This window comes from Pseudorca crassidens, chromosome 2 (genome assembly GCF_039906515.1).
Source record: "Pseudorca crassidens isolate mPseCra1 chromosome 2, mPseCra1.hap1, whole genome shotgun sequence".
In the NCBI taxonomy this organism is placed as follows: domain Eukaryota; kingdom Metazoa; phylum Chordata; class Mammalia; order Artiodactyla; family Delphinidae; genus Pseudorca; species Pseudorca crassidens.
This window is the reverse complement of record NC_090297.1, coordinates 94,241,220-94,254,400: the sequence shown is the minus strand read 5'-3', so window position 1 is coordinate 94,254,400 and position 13,181 is coordinate 94,241,220. Positions and strand designations below refer to the sequence as shown.

The following is a 13,181-nucleotide window of genomic DNA, read 5'->3' as shown; positions in this document are numbered from 1 at the left end:
TTTTAGAACTGAAGGGTATATGGCTCCAAATCAAAGATGCTACCAAGGGCCAAGGACAATATTGAACATTTAGTACAGCACATAACTGAAAGGCATATTAACATGAAAGTTTGCTACATAGAGAAAACAAAGCATCTGAGAGTTTCCAGGGAGAAAAAAATTCAGATTACATACAAAGACTTGGAAACCAAGATGGCACTGAACTGGATGTTAGAACAGTAGAGCGATGCCTTAAAATTTGAGAAGCAAATAATTTCTCACCTATAATTCTATATCCAGCCAAACTGTGAATTAAGGATTATTAAGTAAAATAAAAATATGTTCATAGATGTGAGGCCTTCTGAGTACTAAATCCCATGTATTCATTTATAGGAATCTGAAGGATGAGCTAGTAAACCAAAAAAGAGGGAGATACAGAATCTAGGAAATGGGAGTAAAGGGATGTCCAGGACTACAGTAATTCAGCAGGCTTAGAGAGCAAGCAGTGGTGATTAGACCAAGAGGGTGGAGAGCTTGCTTGGGAAAGACGAATGTCTCCCCATAGAAAAAATTATTATGTACAGTACATGGTGTTGAAAATGTATCACTGAGGGGTTTATAATCCTCTTGGAGAATTTGGAAAAAAATCTGTGGTAGAGACAAAGAAGTTTGAGCAAAACAAAAACTTGAGGACTTTTTTTTTTTTGCGGTATGCGGGCCTCTCACTGCTGCGGCCTCTCATGTTGCGGAGCACAGGCTCCGGACGCGCAGCCTCAGCAGCCATGGCTCACGGGCCCAGCCACTCCGTGGCATGTGGGATCCTCCCGGACCGGGGCATGAACCCATGTCCCCTGCATCAGCAGGTGGACTCTCAACCACTGCACCACCAGGGAAGCCCGAGGACTTGTTTTTTGATGTCAGATGTTCTTCGAACGTGACAACATGACACAACTGGGTAAGATGATGACTTAGCTTTGGAGAGGTTACACAAAGAATGAGGTGCAGCACTATGAAGGCATGAGCATAAGTGGAGAAACAGTGATTTTCCATCCTGACATCTAAAATTGATAAAGACCCAGAAGGAGAAGAGAGGGAGAAAGGGCCTGAGAAAATAATATTTGAAGAGATTATAGCTGAAATCTTCCCTAACATGAGAAAGGAAACAATCAATCAAATCCAGGAAGCACAGAGAGTCCCATACAAGATAAACCCAAGGAGGTACATGCCAAGACACAAATCAATCAAACTGACAAAAATTAAAGACAAAAAATATTAAAAGCAACAAATAACATACAAGGGAACCCTGATATGGTTATCAGCTGATTTTTAAGCAGAAACTCTGCAGGCCAGAAGGGAGTGGCACAATACATTTAACATGATGCAAGGGAAAAACCTAAAACCAAGAGTACTCTACCCAGCAAGGCTCCCATTCAGGTTTGATGGAGAAATCAAAAGTTTTACAGATAAGCAAAAGCTAAGAGAATTCAGCTCCACCAGACCAGCTTTGCAAAAAATGCCAAAAGAACTTCTCTCTACAGAAGAGGCCACAACTAAAATCAAGAAAATTATGAATGGGAAAGCTCACCAGTAAAGGCAAACATAAAGTAAAGGTAGGAAGTCATCCATGCACAAATATGATATCAGAACCAGCAATAATGAGAAAAGGAGAGTACAAATGCAGGATATTGGAAATGCATTTAAAATTAAGAGATCAACAACTTAAAACAATCTTGTATATATATAGACTGCTACATCAAAACCTCATGGGAGATATATAATGAGAGGAGACAAGATGGCAGGGTAGAAGGACACATGCTCACCCCTTCTTATGGAAACACCAGAATCACAACTAACGACTGAACAACCACCAAAAAAAAACGCTGGAACCTACTAAAAAAGATATTCTACATCCAAAGACAAAGAAGAAGCCACAAGAAGACAGTAGGAAGGGCACAATCGCAATAAAATCAAATCCATACACACCAGGTGGCCAACTCACTAACTGGAAGACAATTATACCACAGAAGTTCTCCCACAAGAGTGAAAGTTCTGAGCCCCACATTAGGCTCCCCAGCTTGGAGGTGTGGCAACAGGAGAGGGAGCCCCCAGAGAATCTGTCTTTGAAGGCCAGCAGGATTTGATCACAGCAGTTCCACGGGACTGGGGGAAACAGAAGCCCCACTCTTGGTGAGTGCACACAGGATCTCATGTGCACCAGGACCCAGGGAAAAACGTGGTAACCTCATAAGAGACTGAGCCAGACTTACCTGCTAGTATTAGAGGGTCTCCTGTGAAGGCAGGGGTGGCTCTGGCTCACTGTAGGGACAAGGACACTGGTAGTGGCAGGTTTGACAAGCTCATTGGCATGAGCCCTCTTGAAGGCTGCCATTATCTCACCAAGACCTGGCCCCACCCAACAATCTGTAGGCTCCAGTGCTGGGATACCTCAGGCCAAACAACCAACAGGGCGGGAACACAGCCCCATCCATTAGCAGACAAGCTGCTTAAAGTCTTCCTGAATAAACAGCTGCCCAGTAAACACAGCCCCTGACATGGCCCTGCCCACCAAAGGGAGAAGACCCAGCTCCACCCACCAGTGGGCAGGTACCAGTCCCTCATACCAGGAAGCCCGCACAAGCCTCTTAGACAGCCTCATCCACCAGAGGGCAGACAGCAGAAGAACTACAACCCTGCAGCCTGCAGAACAGAAACCACAATCACAGAACGACAAAATGAGACAGCAGAGGAATATGTCCCAGATGAAGGAACAAGATAAAACCCCAGAAGAACTAAGTAAAGTGGAAATAGACAATCCACCTGAAAAAGAATTCAGAGTAATGATAGTAAAGATGATCCAAGAGCTTGGAAAAAGAATGGAGGCACAGATTGAGAAGATACAAGAAATGCTTAATAAAGACCTAGACGAACTAAAGAACAGATGAACAGTACAATAACTGAAATGAAAAAATAAACTAGAAGGAATCAGTAACAGAATAACTGAGGCAGAAGAATGGATAAGTGACCTGGAAGACAGAATGGTGGAAATCATTGCCATGGAACAGAATAAAGAAAAAAGTATGAAAATAAATGAGGACAGTCTACAAGACCTTAGGGACAACATTAAATACACCAACATTCACACTATAGCAGTCCCAGAAGGAGAGAAGAGAAAGGATCTGAGAAAATATTTGAAGAGATAATAGCTGAAAACTTCCTTAACATGGGAAAGGAAACAGTCACCCAAGTCCAGGAATCACAAAGAGTCCCAGGCAGGATAAACCCAAGGAGGAACACACCAAGCCACATAGTAATAAAATTGATGAAAATTAAAGATAGAGAAAAAAATATTAACAGCAACTAGGGAAGAGCAACAAATAACATACAAGGGAACTCCCATATGGTTATCAGCTGATTTTTCAGCAGAAACTCTACAGGCCAGATGGGAGTTTCATGATATATTTAAAGTGATGAAAGGGAAGAACCTACAACCAAGAATATTCTACCCAGCAAGGCTTTCATTCAGATTTGACAGAGAAATCAAAAGTTTTACATACAAGCAAAAGCCAAGAGAACTCAGCACTACCAGACCAGCTTTGCAACAAATGCCAAAGGAACTTCTCTAGGCAGAAGAGGCCACAACTAGAATCAAGAAAATTACAAATGTAAAATCTCATCAGTAAAGGCAAACATACAGTAAAGGTAGGAAATCATTTCCACACAAATATATCAAAACCAGCAACTGTGAGTGGAGGAGAACACAAATGCAGAATACTGAAAATGCATTTGAAATTAAAAGACCAACAACTTAAAACAATCTTGTATATATATAGACTGCTATATCAAAACCTCATGGTAGCTGCAAACCAAAAATCTACAATAGATACACACACAAAAAAAGAAAAAGGAATCCAAACACAACACTATAAATTTGGTCATCAAATCACAAGAGAACAAAAGAGGAAGGGAAGAAAAAACACCAACAAAAACAAATCCAAAACAATTACCAAAATGGCAATAAGAACATACATATTGATAATTATCTTAAACATAAACAGATTAAATGCAACAGTCAAAAGACACAGACTAGCTGAATGGATACAAAAACAAGACCCATATATATGGTGTCTACAAGAGACCCACTTCTGATCTAGGGACACATACAGACTGAAGTGAGACGATGGAAGAAGATATATCCATGCAAATGAAAACAAAAAGAAAGATGCAGTAGCAATGCTACAGATCTAGGGACACATACTGACTGAAAGTAAGGTATGTAAAAAATTCTATTCCATGCGAATGGAAATGAAAAGAAAGCTGGAGTAACAATACTCATGTCAGACAAAATAGACTTTAAAATAAAGACTATTACAAGAAACAGAGAAGGGCACTACATAATGATCAAGGGATCAATCCAAGAAGAAGATATAACAATTGTAAATATACATGCACCCAACATAGGAGCACCTCAATATATGAAGCAAATACTAACAGCCATAAAAGGAGAAACTGACAATAACACAGTAATAGTGGGAGACTTTAACACCCCGCTTTCATCAATGGACAGATCATCCAGACAGAAAATCAATAAGGAAACACAGGCATTAAATGACATATTAGACCAGGTGGACTTAATTGATATTTACAGAGCATTCCATCCAAAAGCAGCAGAATACACATTCTTCTCAAGTGCACATGGAACATTCTCCAGGATTGATCACCTGCTGGGCCACAAAGCGAGCCGCAGTAAATTTAAGAAAATTGAAATCACATCAAGCATCTTTTCCAACCACAACGCTATGAGATTAGAAATCAACTACAAGGAAAAAAACTGTAAAAAAACACAAACACGTGGAAGCTAAACAATATGCTACTAAACAACCAATGGATCACTGAAGAAATCAAAGAGGAAATCAAAAGATACCTAGAGACAGACAAAAGTGAAAGCACGATGATCCAAAACCTATGGGACACAGCAAAAGCAGATCTAAGAGGGAAGTTTATAGCAATACAGTCTTACCTCAGGAAACAAGAAAAATCTCAAATAAACACCCTAAGCTTACACCTAGAGCAACTAGAGAGAGAAGAACAAACAAAACCCAAAGTTAGTAGAATGAAAGAAATCATAAAGATCTGAGCAGAAATAAATGAAATAGAGATGAAGAAAATAGAAAAGATCAATGAAACTGTAAGCTGGTTCTTTGAAAAGATAAACAAAATTGACAGAACTTTAGCCAGACTCATCAAGAAAAAGAGGGAGAGGGTTCAAGTCAATACAATTAGAAATGAAAAAGAAGTTACAACTGACACCACAGAAATACAAAGGATCATAAGAGAGTACTACAAGCAACTATATGCCAATAACATGGACAACCTAGAAGAAATGGACAAATTCTCAGAAAGGTACAATCTCCCAAGACTGAACCAGGAAGAAATAGAAAACATGAACAGACCAATCACAAGTACTGAAATTGAAACTGATTAAAAGACTCCCAGCAAACAAAAGTCCAGAACAAGATTGCTGCACAGGCAAATTCTATCAAACATTTAGAGAAGAGTTAACACCTATACTTCTCACACTCTTCCAGAAAGTCACAGAGGATGGAACATCCCAAACACATTCTATGAGGCCAGCATCACCCCAATACCAAAATCAGACAAAGGTACCACAAAAAAAGAAAATTACAGGCCAATATCACTGATGAACATAGACACAAAAATCCTCAACAAAATACTAGCAATCTGAAACCAACCATCGGCAGGCAGACTCTCAACCACTGCGCCACCAGGGTAGCCCTGGAATCTAATTTTAAACAATGATACAAATAAATTTATTTACAAAACAGAAATGGACTTTGGGATATTGAAAACTAACTTACAGTTACCAAAGGGGAAACGTTGTGGGGAGGGATAAATCAGGAACTTGGGATGAACATTCACACACTACTATATATAAGATAGATAACCAAGGACATACTGTATAGGACAGGGAACTCTACTCCATATTCTATGATAACCTATAAGAGAAAAGAATCCAAAAAAGAATGAATATATGTATATGTTTAACTGAATCTGGTTGAGAGTCCGCCTGCCGATGCAGGGGATACAGGTTCGTGCCCCAGTCTGGGAAGATCCCACATGCTGCGGAGCGGCTGGGCCCGTGAGCCATGGCCACTGAGCCTACGTGTCCGGAGCCTGTGCTCCGCAACGGGAGAGGCCACAACAGTGAGAGGCCCACGTACCGCAAAAAAATAAATAAATAAAATAAAAATAAAATTGATAAATTGTAGTTTAATCATGTTATTTAGAAATATTCAAGTAGATATTAAAAAATAACAAGGAAAAATAGGTGAAATACTTGAAATGGGACTTGGGGTAGAATCTGATAAGATGGGGTAGTGCTGCTTTTTCATTATAGTTTTATAGTACGACTTGACTTTTAAAAATTACGTTCATGTGTTACTCTGATAAAAATGCTTATGCTGTATGCTAATTGCCATAAATGCTGTGAAGGAAATTAGGGATACTGTAATGAGAATAATGGAGTGGAGACTGCCAGATACAGGACAGTGTTCTTTAGCTGGAATGGTCAGAAAAGACTCTCTAAACCTGAAGGATGAGAAGCAATGTGGGTTGACAGAGGGTGAGAGTTTTCCAACACAGGAATATAGTCCATGCACAACTCTAAGAATTCTTGAACCTGAAAGAAGCCTGGAGACTAGTAAAGAAGGGGTTTGTTAGAGATAAGATTTAAGAGGAAGATGTGAGTCAGATTTTACTAGGTAGTAATGAGTCAGTGGTTATCCTAACTTTAACCCAAGGTACCATCTACATAAAATGCCCTTAGCTTTTCTTCTGTACTTGGTGGAAACCTCACATGTCCTCCTCCCTTTACAAACTTGTCAAATGCCTACCATGTGTATTTTAAATATTGGATTGGCCAAAAAGTTCGTTCGGTTTTAAATAAAAATAAAACATTTTTCATTTTCACAAAGAATTTTATTGAACATATTCACTAACTGAACAAACGTTTTGGCCAACCCAACATTTAGCATAGATTAGATGTGGGTATTTTCACTGGGTTACATGAGTCCATATGTGAATCAGAAAATTTTCTAGAATATTGACTTGAAAGATAGCTGATCTCAACATAAAAGTTTTTCCTTTAACTTTTATTACCCATAATCTGATATATTTTGTCAATAAATGCTAAACCTGTATTTGATGCGAAGGGTCATTGAAGAATATTTTAACATTGAATTTAGGCCTTTTATTATTATTGTTATGGGATCTGAGTATGCTTAAGACCAGTATAGTTTAGGAAGAATTGAATTCTGGTTTTGAAAATATCTACCTTTTAAAAATTTTATTCATTACTACCAGTTTCTTAACAAAATTGGTTATCAAAATTGTGGACTACAAGAATTAATCTTATATCCAAAAAATAATTATTTTAAAATAATTTAAATTGTTTCTGAATTTTCTTACAACAATACTCAAAGGAAATTTTGTTTCATACTGTTTTACCTAGAAAAGGTGAAATTTTGGAGGAGTGCGTGTATGTGTGTATACGTGTATGTACATCTGTGTGTGTCTTAGGCAGGGCAACCCTTCCCTACAAATCTTTTTCTTTCTTGTCCTTAAATTCCCCACAACTCTCTCTCTAACCCGATGCCTATTAATTCTTGTCTTTGTCCCATTTATTTATTTGATAAATATTTAGTGTATGTTAGGCAATATTCACTTCACTGTTGTAATCTTTGTAGAGCATTTGTGTTTGGACGTATCTAAAGGACTTTTTTCTGCATTATATTTTGAAGTACTATAATTGGTACAGAAGTAAAAACAGTTCAGATCTGCCACTAAATTAAAATCCTAACAGATACATATTTTTAGCCTCTGTTCTCTTCCAGGTACATTACCCAAATTTTCTGCATCTTTGTTTCTTATAGGTATGCTGGAGCAATGGAAAGATTGCAGGCAGAGACTGAACTTATTAACAGGGTAAATAGTACTTACCTTGTGAGGCACAGGACCAAAGAGTCAGGAGAATATGCAATTAGCATTAAGTAAGTGGGACAAGTACTTTTACAGAAATAGCTTTCCTGTTTTCATAATTGCATAGATCATCTGACATATATAACACTGAAGCTGAAAACCAAGGTTCTAATTGCAGCAGAAATAATGTATCATCTCTCCAGACAGTTCATTAATACTTGAAAATATCTGTTAGAAAAAATGGTATTGTGTTATAGGCTGCTAATTGGCATACTACATTTCTTTCATAACATTGTACTTGATATGTGTATGTTTCTAGTAAATCCTAAGAATTATAAATTACTAGATTTTATTTTGTTTTTCCATATTCCCAAATTGATCTTATAAAAAAATTGGGCATAGTGATTGATCAAATCTAACCCAACCCCCTCGTCTCACTTCAAATATTGGTTGTATCTTCAACCAATCTAGTGAATATATTTTGTTAATTAGCTGTCACCAGTGTATTGGCATAGGTATATATTTTGTCTTCAGAATTAATTCCTATAATGTTATTGGGGCATGCCCTCTGGTAATTATTGATTTCTACTGATTAAAAACACATTTATATTCATAAGTTATTCATTGCCCACAGGTACAATAATGAAGCAAAGCACATCAAGATTTTAACAAGAGATGGCTTTTTTCACATTGCAGAAAATAGAAAGTTTAAAAGCTTAATGGTAAGCATTGATTAGTTCTTTTCAATCTGTGGTCCTTATTTTTCTTCTATTAGAAAGGTCAGTTTAATTCTAGTTTCTTGGAGTATTTGCTCACTGAAACATTGTTTAAAGAGAATCATACCATAATTATGCAGCAGAATCCTGAAAATTTTAATTGTAAGAATTCTAGTTAAGTTTTATATTGCCCTAGACATATTTTTCATTGTAAACTAAGTTTACAAGTTTTAGATAATATTTCAGAGTCCACTCTAGAAGATTCTTAGAGCCACAGACACGTTCAAAACAATCAACTTTCAGTTATTTGTGTTTTACCTTGTTTGAATGACACACAGCAGAGTTTTAACGTGCTTCTTTCTTCCTCTGCCTCTATCTCTTCATTCAGGCAGAGGAAGATATTTTAAATTATAACATTAAAAAGTTGTAATTGGTAAAATACCGCTCACATTTAGGTTCATTTCATGCAAAACATACTGTCAAATGGAAAACCTTTTTGTATTTTCTGCTATTTTAGGTGACCTGTACTACAGTTCTCCTTCATTACCTTGGACAATTAAACATTAACAAGGTGGCATTTTTACCACATGACAGTGATATTTCATAGGAATTTTACATTTAAATTGAACAGTATGTTGTTACCAAGTTGTTTCAAATAAATAAAGATTATTAATTCTGATGATTTTTAAAAGTGTAACTTAGCATATAAGAATAGTATATGTCATATCAACAATACATATATCAGTATGTCATTACATGTGCATTGCTTGTGCACATGTGCATTTACTGTCAATGCTTGTGCATTTACTGTCAATGCTTGTGCATTGACAGTAAAGAAGAAAGTTCTTATTTCATGAAAAATGATCTCAAGTGTGTTTCTCAAGTTTGCAAGCATTTCTTGAGATAATGAAGAATTTGGAGATAGGACATAAGATGCATTTGTAGCACTCTGCTAAGTACTTTGAGTAACATTGGGAAGGACCACTCATTGATTGAACCATCAGTCAAATGATACACACTGCATCGTTCCAGAAAACATCTCAAAGCACTTTGCAGATGTTAACATTAAAGTTAAAACTGAGCGTTAAGAGAGCCTTACAAAATAAGCCAGCTTGAAAGCCTTATCTAAAAATTTAGAACTGCTTCAAGACAGGAATCAGCGTTTTAAAGAAATTGAAGCATCTTGAGTTGAAAGAAAAGTAAGAAAACCTCTCTGGACATAAATATCACATTCCCAATTCAAAAGCTAAGGATGGGTAGCAAGACTGTGTCCTGGAAAATGTAAACCCTGTCAAGTTGGCAACCAAGATCCAGGTATCCTCCCTGCTGGCAGTGAGTTATGTTCTGCTGGAACAAGCAGGCTGTGCACAGAGAAAACTGGACCTGAGGAGGTTCTTCCCTAAAGGAAAACCTAGCAGGGAGGTAGCAAGTGGATGCACAAATAATGAGTAACAGCCCCAGCCGAGACATGATAAAAGCGTGAACAGGGAGTCTCCACATCGCTGCGAGACACACCAGCCTGACTCACCTGAAGAAATTAGGGTGGTTGGTAATGAAGCTGCTCCGTGGTATTATAGTTAATATGAGACTTAAAAAAAAAAAAAATGCTGTAGGGCCAAAGCTGACTACCAGCCTTGATGACTTTGAAAGCAACAAAAGGGACTTCCATCACAGCAGATAAGCGAAGAGGATGAAAGGAATAGTCACTGGAGAGGGCCAATCAATTCAGCTCTTTGTCACCTGGATTCAGCTCAAGAAAGTTCCTCATCCTCTAAGGTCAGATGTGAAAAGCCAGTAAATACTGCATGACCTGGATTAGTGGACACAGATCCTCAAGTTCCTATCTGCATGTAAAGCTGTTATTATAGTATAAGCAATAAAGACCCAGAATTCAAATAACTTGGACCAGAGAGCAGTAAAAGTTTCTGCAATGATGTTCTGGAAAGGGAATTAAAAGTAGTTGTCACAGAGCTAAAATAAGCTCCCCTTATATGCTATGTGTAAGACATCAGAAATGCCACTGCAAGAGACACATGCATGTTTTTTCCTCCATATCTGGGGATCTTTTGTAAGGAAGTACATAGTGCAGAGGGTTAAAGGGAGGGGATTAAGAATTAACTGCAAAACTACAATGAAAAAAAAAACTGCAGCAAAAGGATATGACAGACAAGGAGCTGAAAAATCTCAGCCTTAGATGAATACTTCTGTCAGCTCTTACAAAATCACTGTAAACGTTGCTGAAGAGAGTGTTGAAGTTGTCTGGACCTACTTCCTCCTCTTTGTTTCTGTTCATTTGTTGAACAAATCTATATTGAGTCCTCACTATGTGAAGTTACTGTGCTTTTGCACAATTCAAAAAGGACTCAACTGTTCAAAACAGCTTTCAAATTAGTAGATCTCTGTGTACTGAGAACCTCACAATAGTGCTGTCCTTTGACCCTCCGCTGGGAAATGCCACATGGATACCTGATCAGAAGGAATGGCTCCTATCTCAGTAACTAGCCCCTCTGGAAGAAGAGAGAAGGTTGATAGGCACCTTCGGAACGTAGGGGCTTCTCTGAACCTGCATCATGCAACCTCAAGGAGGTTACATTTTATCGTGTTGGTGTCAAATAACACAGTTCCCATTATAAGTACGTAACAGTCTATGCATTTTCTTTAGTTCAGTATCTTCCCATCATGGCTGGTAAAGTTATATTCATCTACCTAATGACACTCATTAGGGCCTGGAATTAAATTTAATTTGGAAAGGATGTAAAATGAAAACGAAATCCAGAATTTGTTTTAAATTAGCCAGTTTCTCGAAAAGAAGATTGGCCTCAGGTGGTTATGACCTAACCTTTTCCCTCTGGTTTCAATGGCTTGGTTAGTCAAAATCTTTGTTTTTCTTAGTCAGTAAATCCAAATTCTAAATGAATTTCTGTATCCAGATTACAAGGCATTAATTTTGTTCTAATTTTCATGTATGCCAGACAGTCCATGTCCAAATGCTGTTTATAAATCAACTCCACTGCCTGTTTCCTTGGTAATTGGAATGACTGGCTCTCACTCATTATTTTTCAGAGAGACCTGAATTGTTGACACCACTGTGTCAGTGTGAGATAAGGAAAGCTTAGCAATTTCTTTTGTTTAGAGTCTTCTTCTTTACTTGTAGTACTTGAAGGTCAATGATTGCTAAAGCAGAAGTGGATTAGACTAAAATACTGAAAGGCATAAGTTGGAAGAGATCCACCATGGCACTATTTAATTCTACCCAGTTAGAAAGATGTAGGGAGATTTACCCTCATAAGACTGTAAAAATGGAACTAAAATATCTTCCATGCTCAGTGAAGTGATAAAAAAGTGTTTTACAGCTTACCAAGCCACATGATCCTAGGCCTTGGAAAAGTCATTTTTTTCTTCCATAAAATTTGGAGGTGGGTAGGTATTAAATGATGACCAAGTCCTTTTCAGTAATGATAATTCTGTAGTTTCTAGCCAACTTCACATAAACCTTAATTCATACTAATTCATGATATCATGCATAAAATTCATATTACTTATAACAAAATTACACTGAAGTTCAAAGTTATTGGCTTATAATTACTCTCAGGTTGATTTTCACATTTTTGCTAAAGAAAAGAACACATTTCATTCAGTTTCAATGAGAAGACTAAGAGAACTGTTTTTTATATATATATATATATATATATATATATATATATATATATATAGTGTCGCTGATGCAAATGATAATAAAGTGTACCGTTCTTCCAGAGACCTTACAAAATTTTGCATTTAAAGAAATTAAATGATAATATTGGTCTCTAAGTAGAATTTAATTCCAGACATTGCCTTTGCGAGCCATGCTAAAATCACCATAATATAAATGCCATATTCTGATCAGTGAAGTCATTTTGAGGATATAATCTTCTGATATTTTAACTTTTTTTTTTTTTTAAGTTGGTCAGGTTCCACATTCCTTTGCTTCATCAAGGGCACCCATAATCTGGGCCCAAGCAAGGAAGAAAGGATGGAAGAAAATATTTTTAAGTGTCAAACCATAGCATCTTGGGTCTAAGAGAACAAATTCCTGGTATACCATAGATACTTAGAAAATGCTCCTTCCCTTTGCTTCACTTTTTGCATATTTACATTTGCCAGGTACTATCTGCTAATAATATGATGTAGTTCAGAGCACAAACTTTGGAGCCAGACACCAATTATACAGACTTGCCCAAAGCTGATTAATCTCACTGAGCCTTGAGCATCAGGGCGAAAAGGCCCATCTCTTGTTTCTTGTTTGAAGATTGTAAGAAACTATATAAAAGGCCTGGCACATGGGATCATGGTAACTCTCATGATTATTCACACGTACCAGGCACTTTATACGTTCTTTGCTATAGCCTGTGAAATGGTTTATTATCCCCAGATGTGAAAGGTAAAGAATCTCCATTTGCCTTATCCAGTACTTTAGCCAAACCAGGCTCCTTTTAGTTTATGAACGTGGTC

The 13,181-nt window shown here is 37.3% G+C and overlaps 1 protein-coding gene across 3 annotated transcripts in view; it reads left to right on the top strand.

Annotated features, from left to right (window-relative positions):
- The window catches only part of VAV3 (vav guanine nucleotide exchange factor 3), a 394,672-nt gene that overhangs the window by 357,564 nt on the left and 23,927 nt on the right, over positions 1 to 13,181 (top strand). For all 3 annotated transcript variants that reach the window (XR_010940966.1, XM_067727089.1, XM_067727088.1), the window contains 2 exons: positions 7,929 to 8,045; positions 8,609 to 8,696. Coding sequence is in view for 2 of the 3 variants with exons in the window: in XM_067727089.1 (XP_067583190.1) it covers positions 7,929 to 8,045; positions 8,609 to 8,696 (205 nt within the window). In the remaining variant the exon portion in view is untranslated. Of the gene's footprint in view, positions 1 to 7,928; positions 8,046 to 8,608; positions 8,697 to 13,181 lie in introns of those variants that run through there.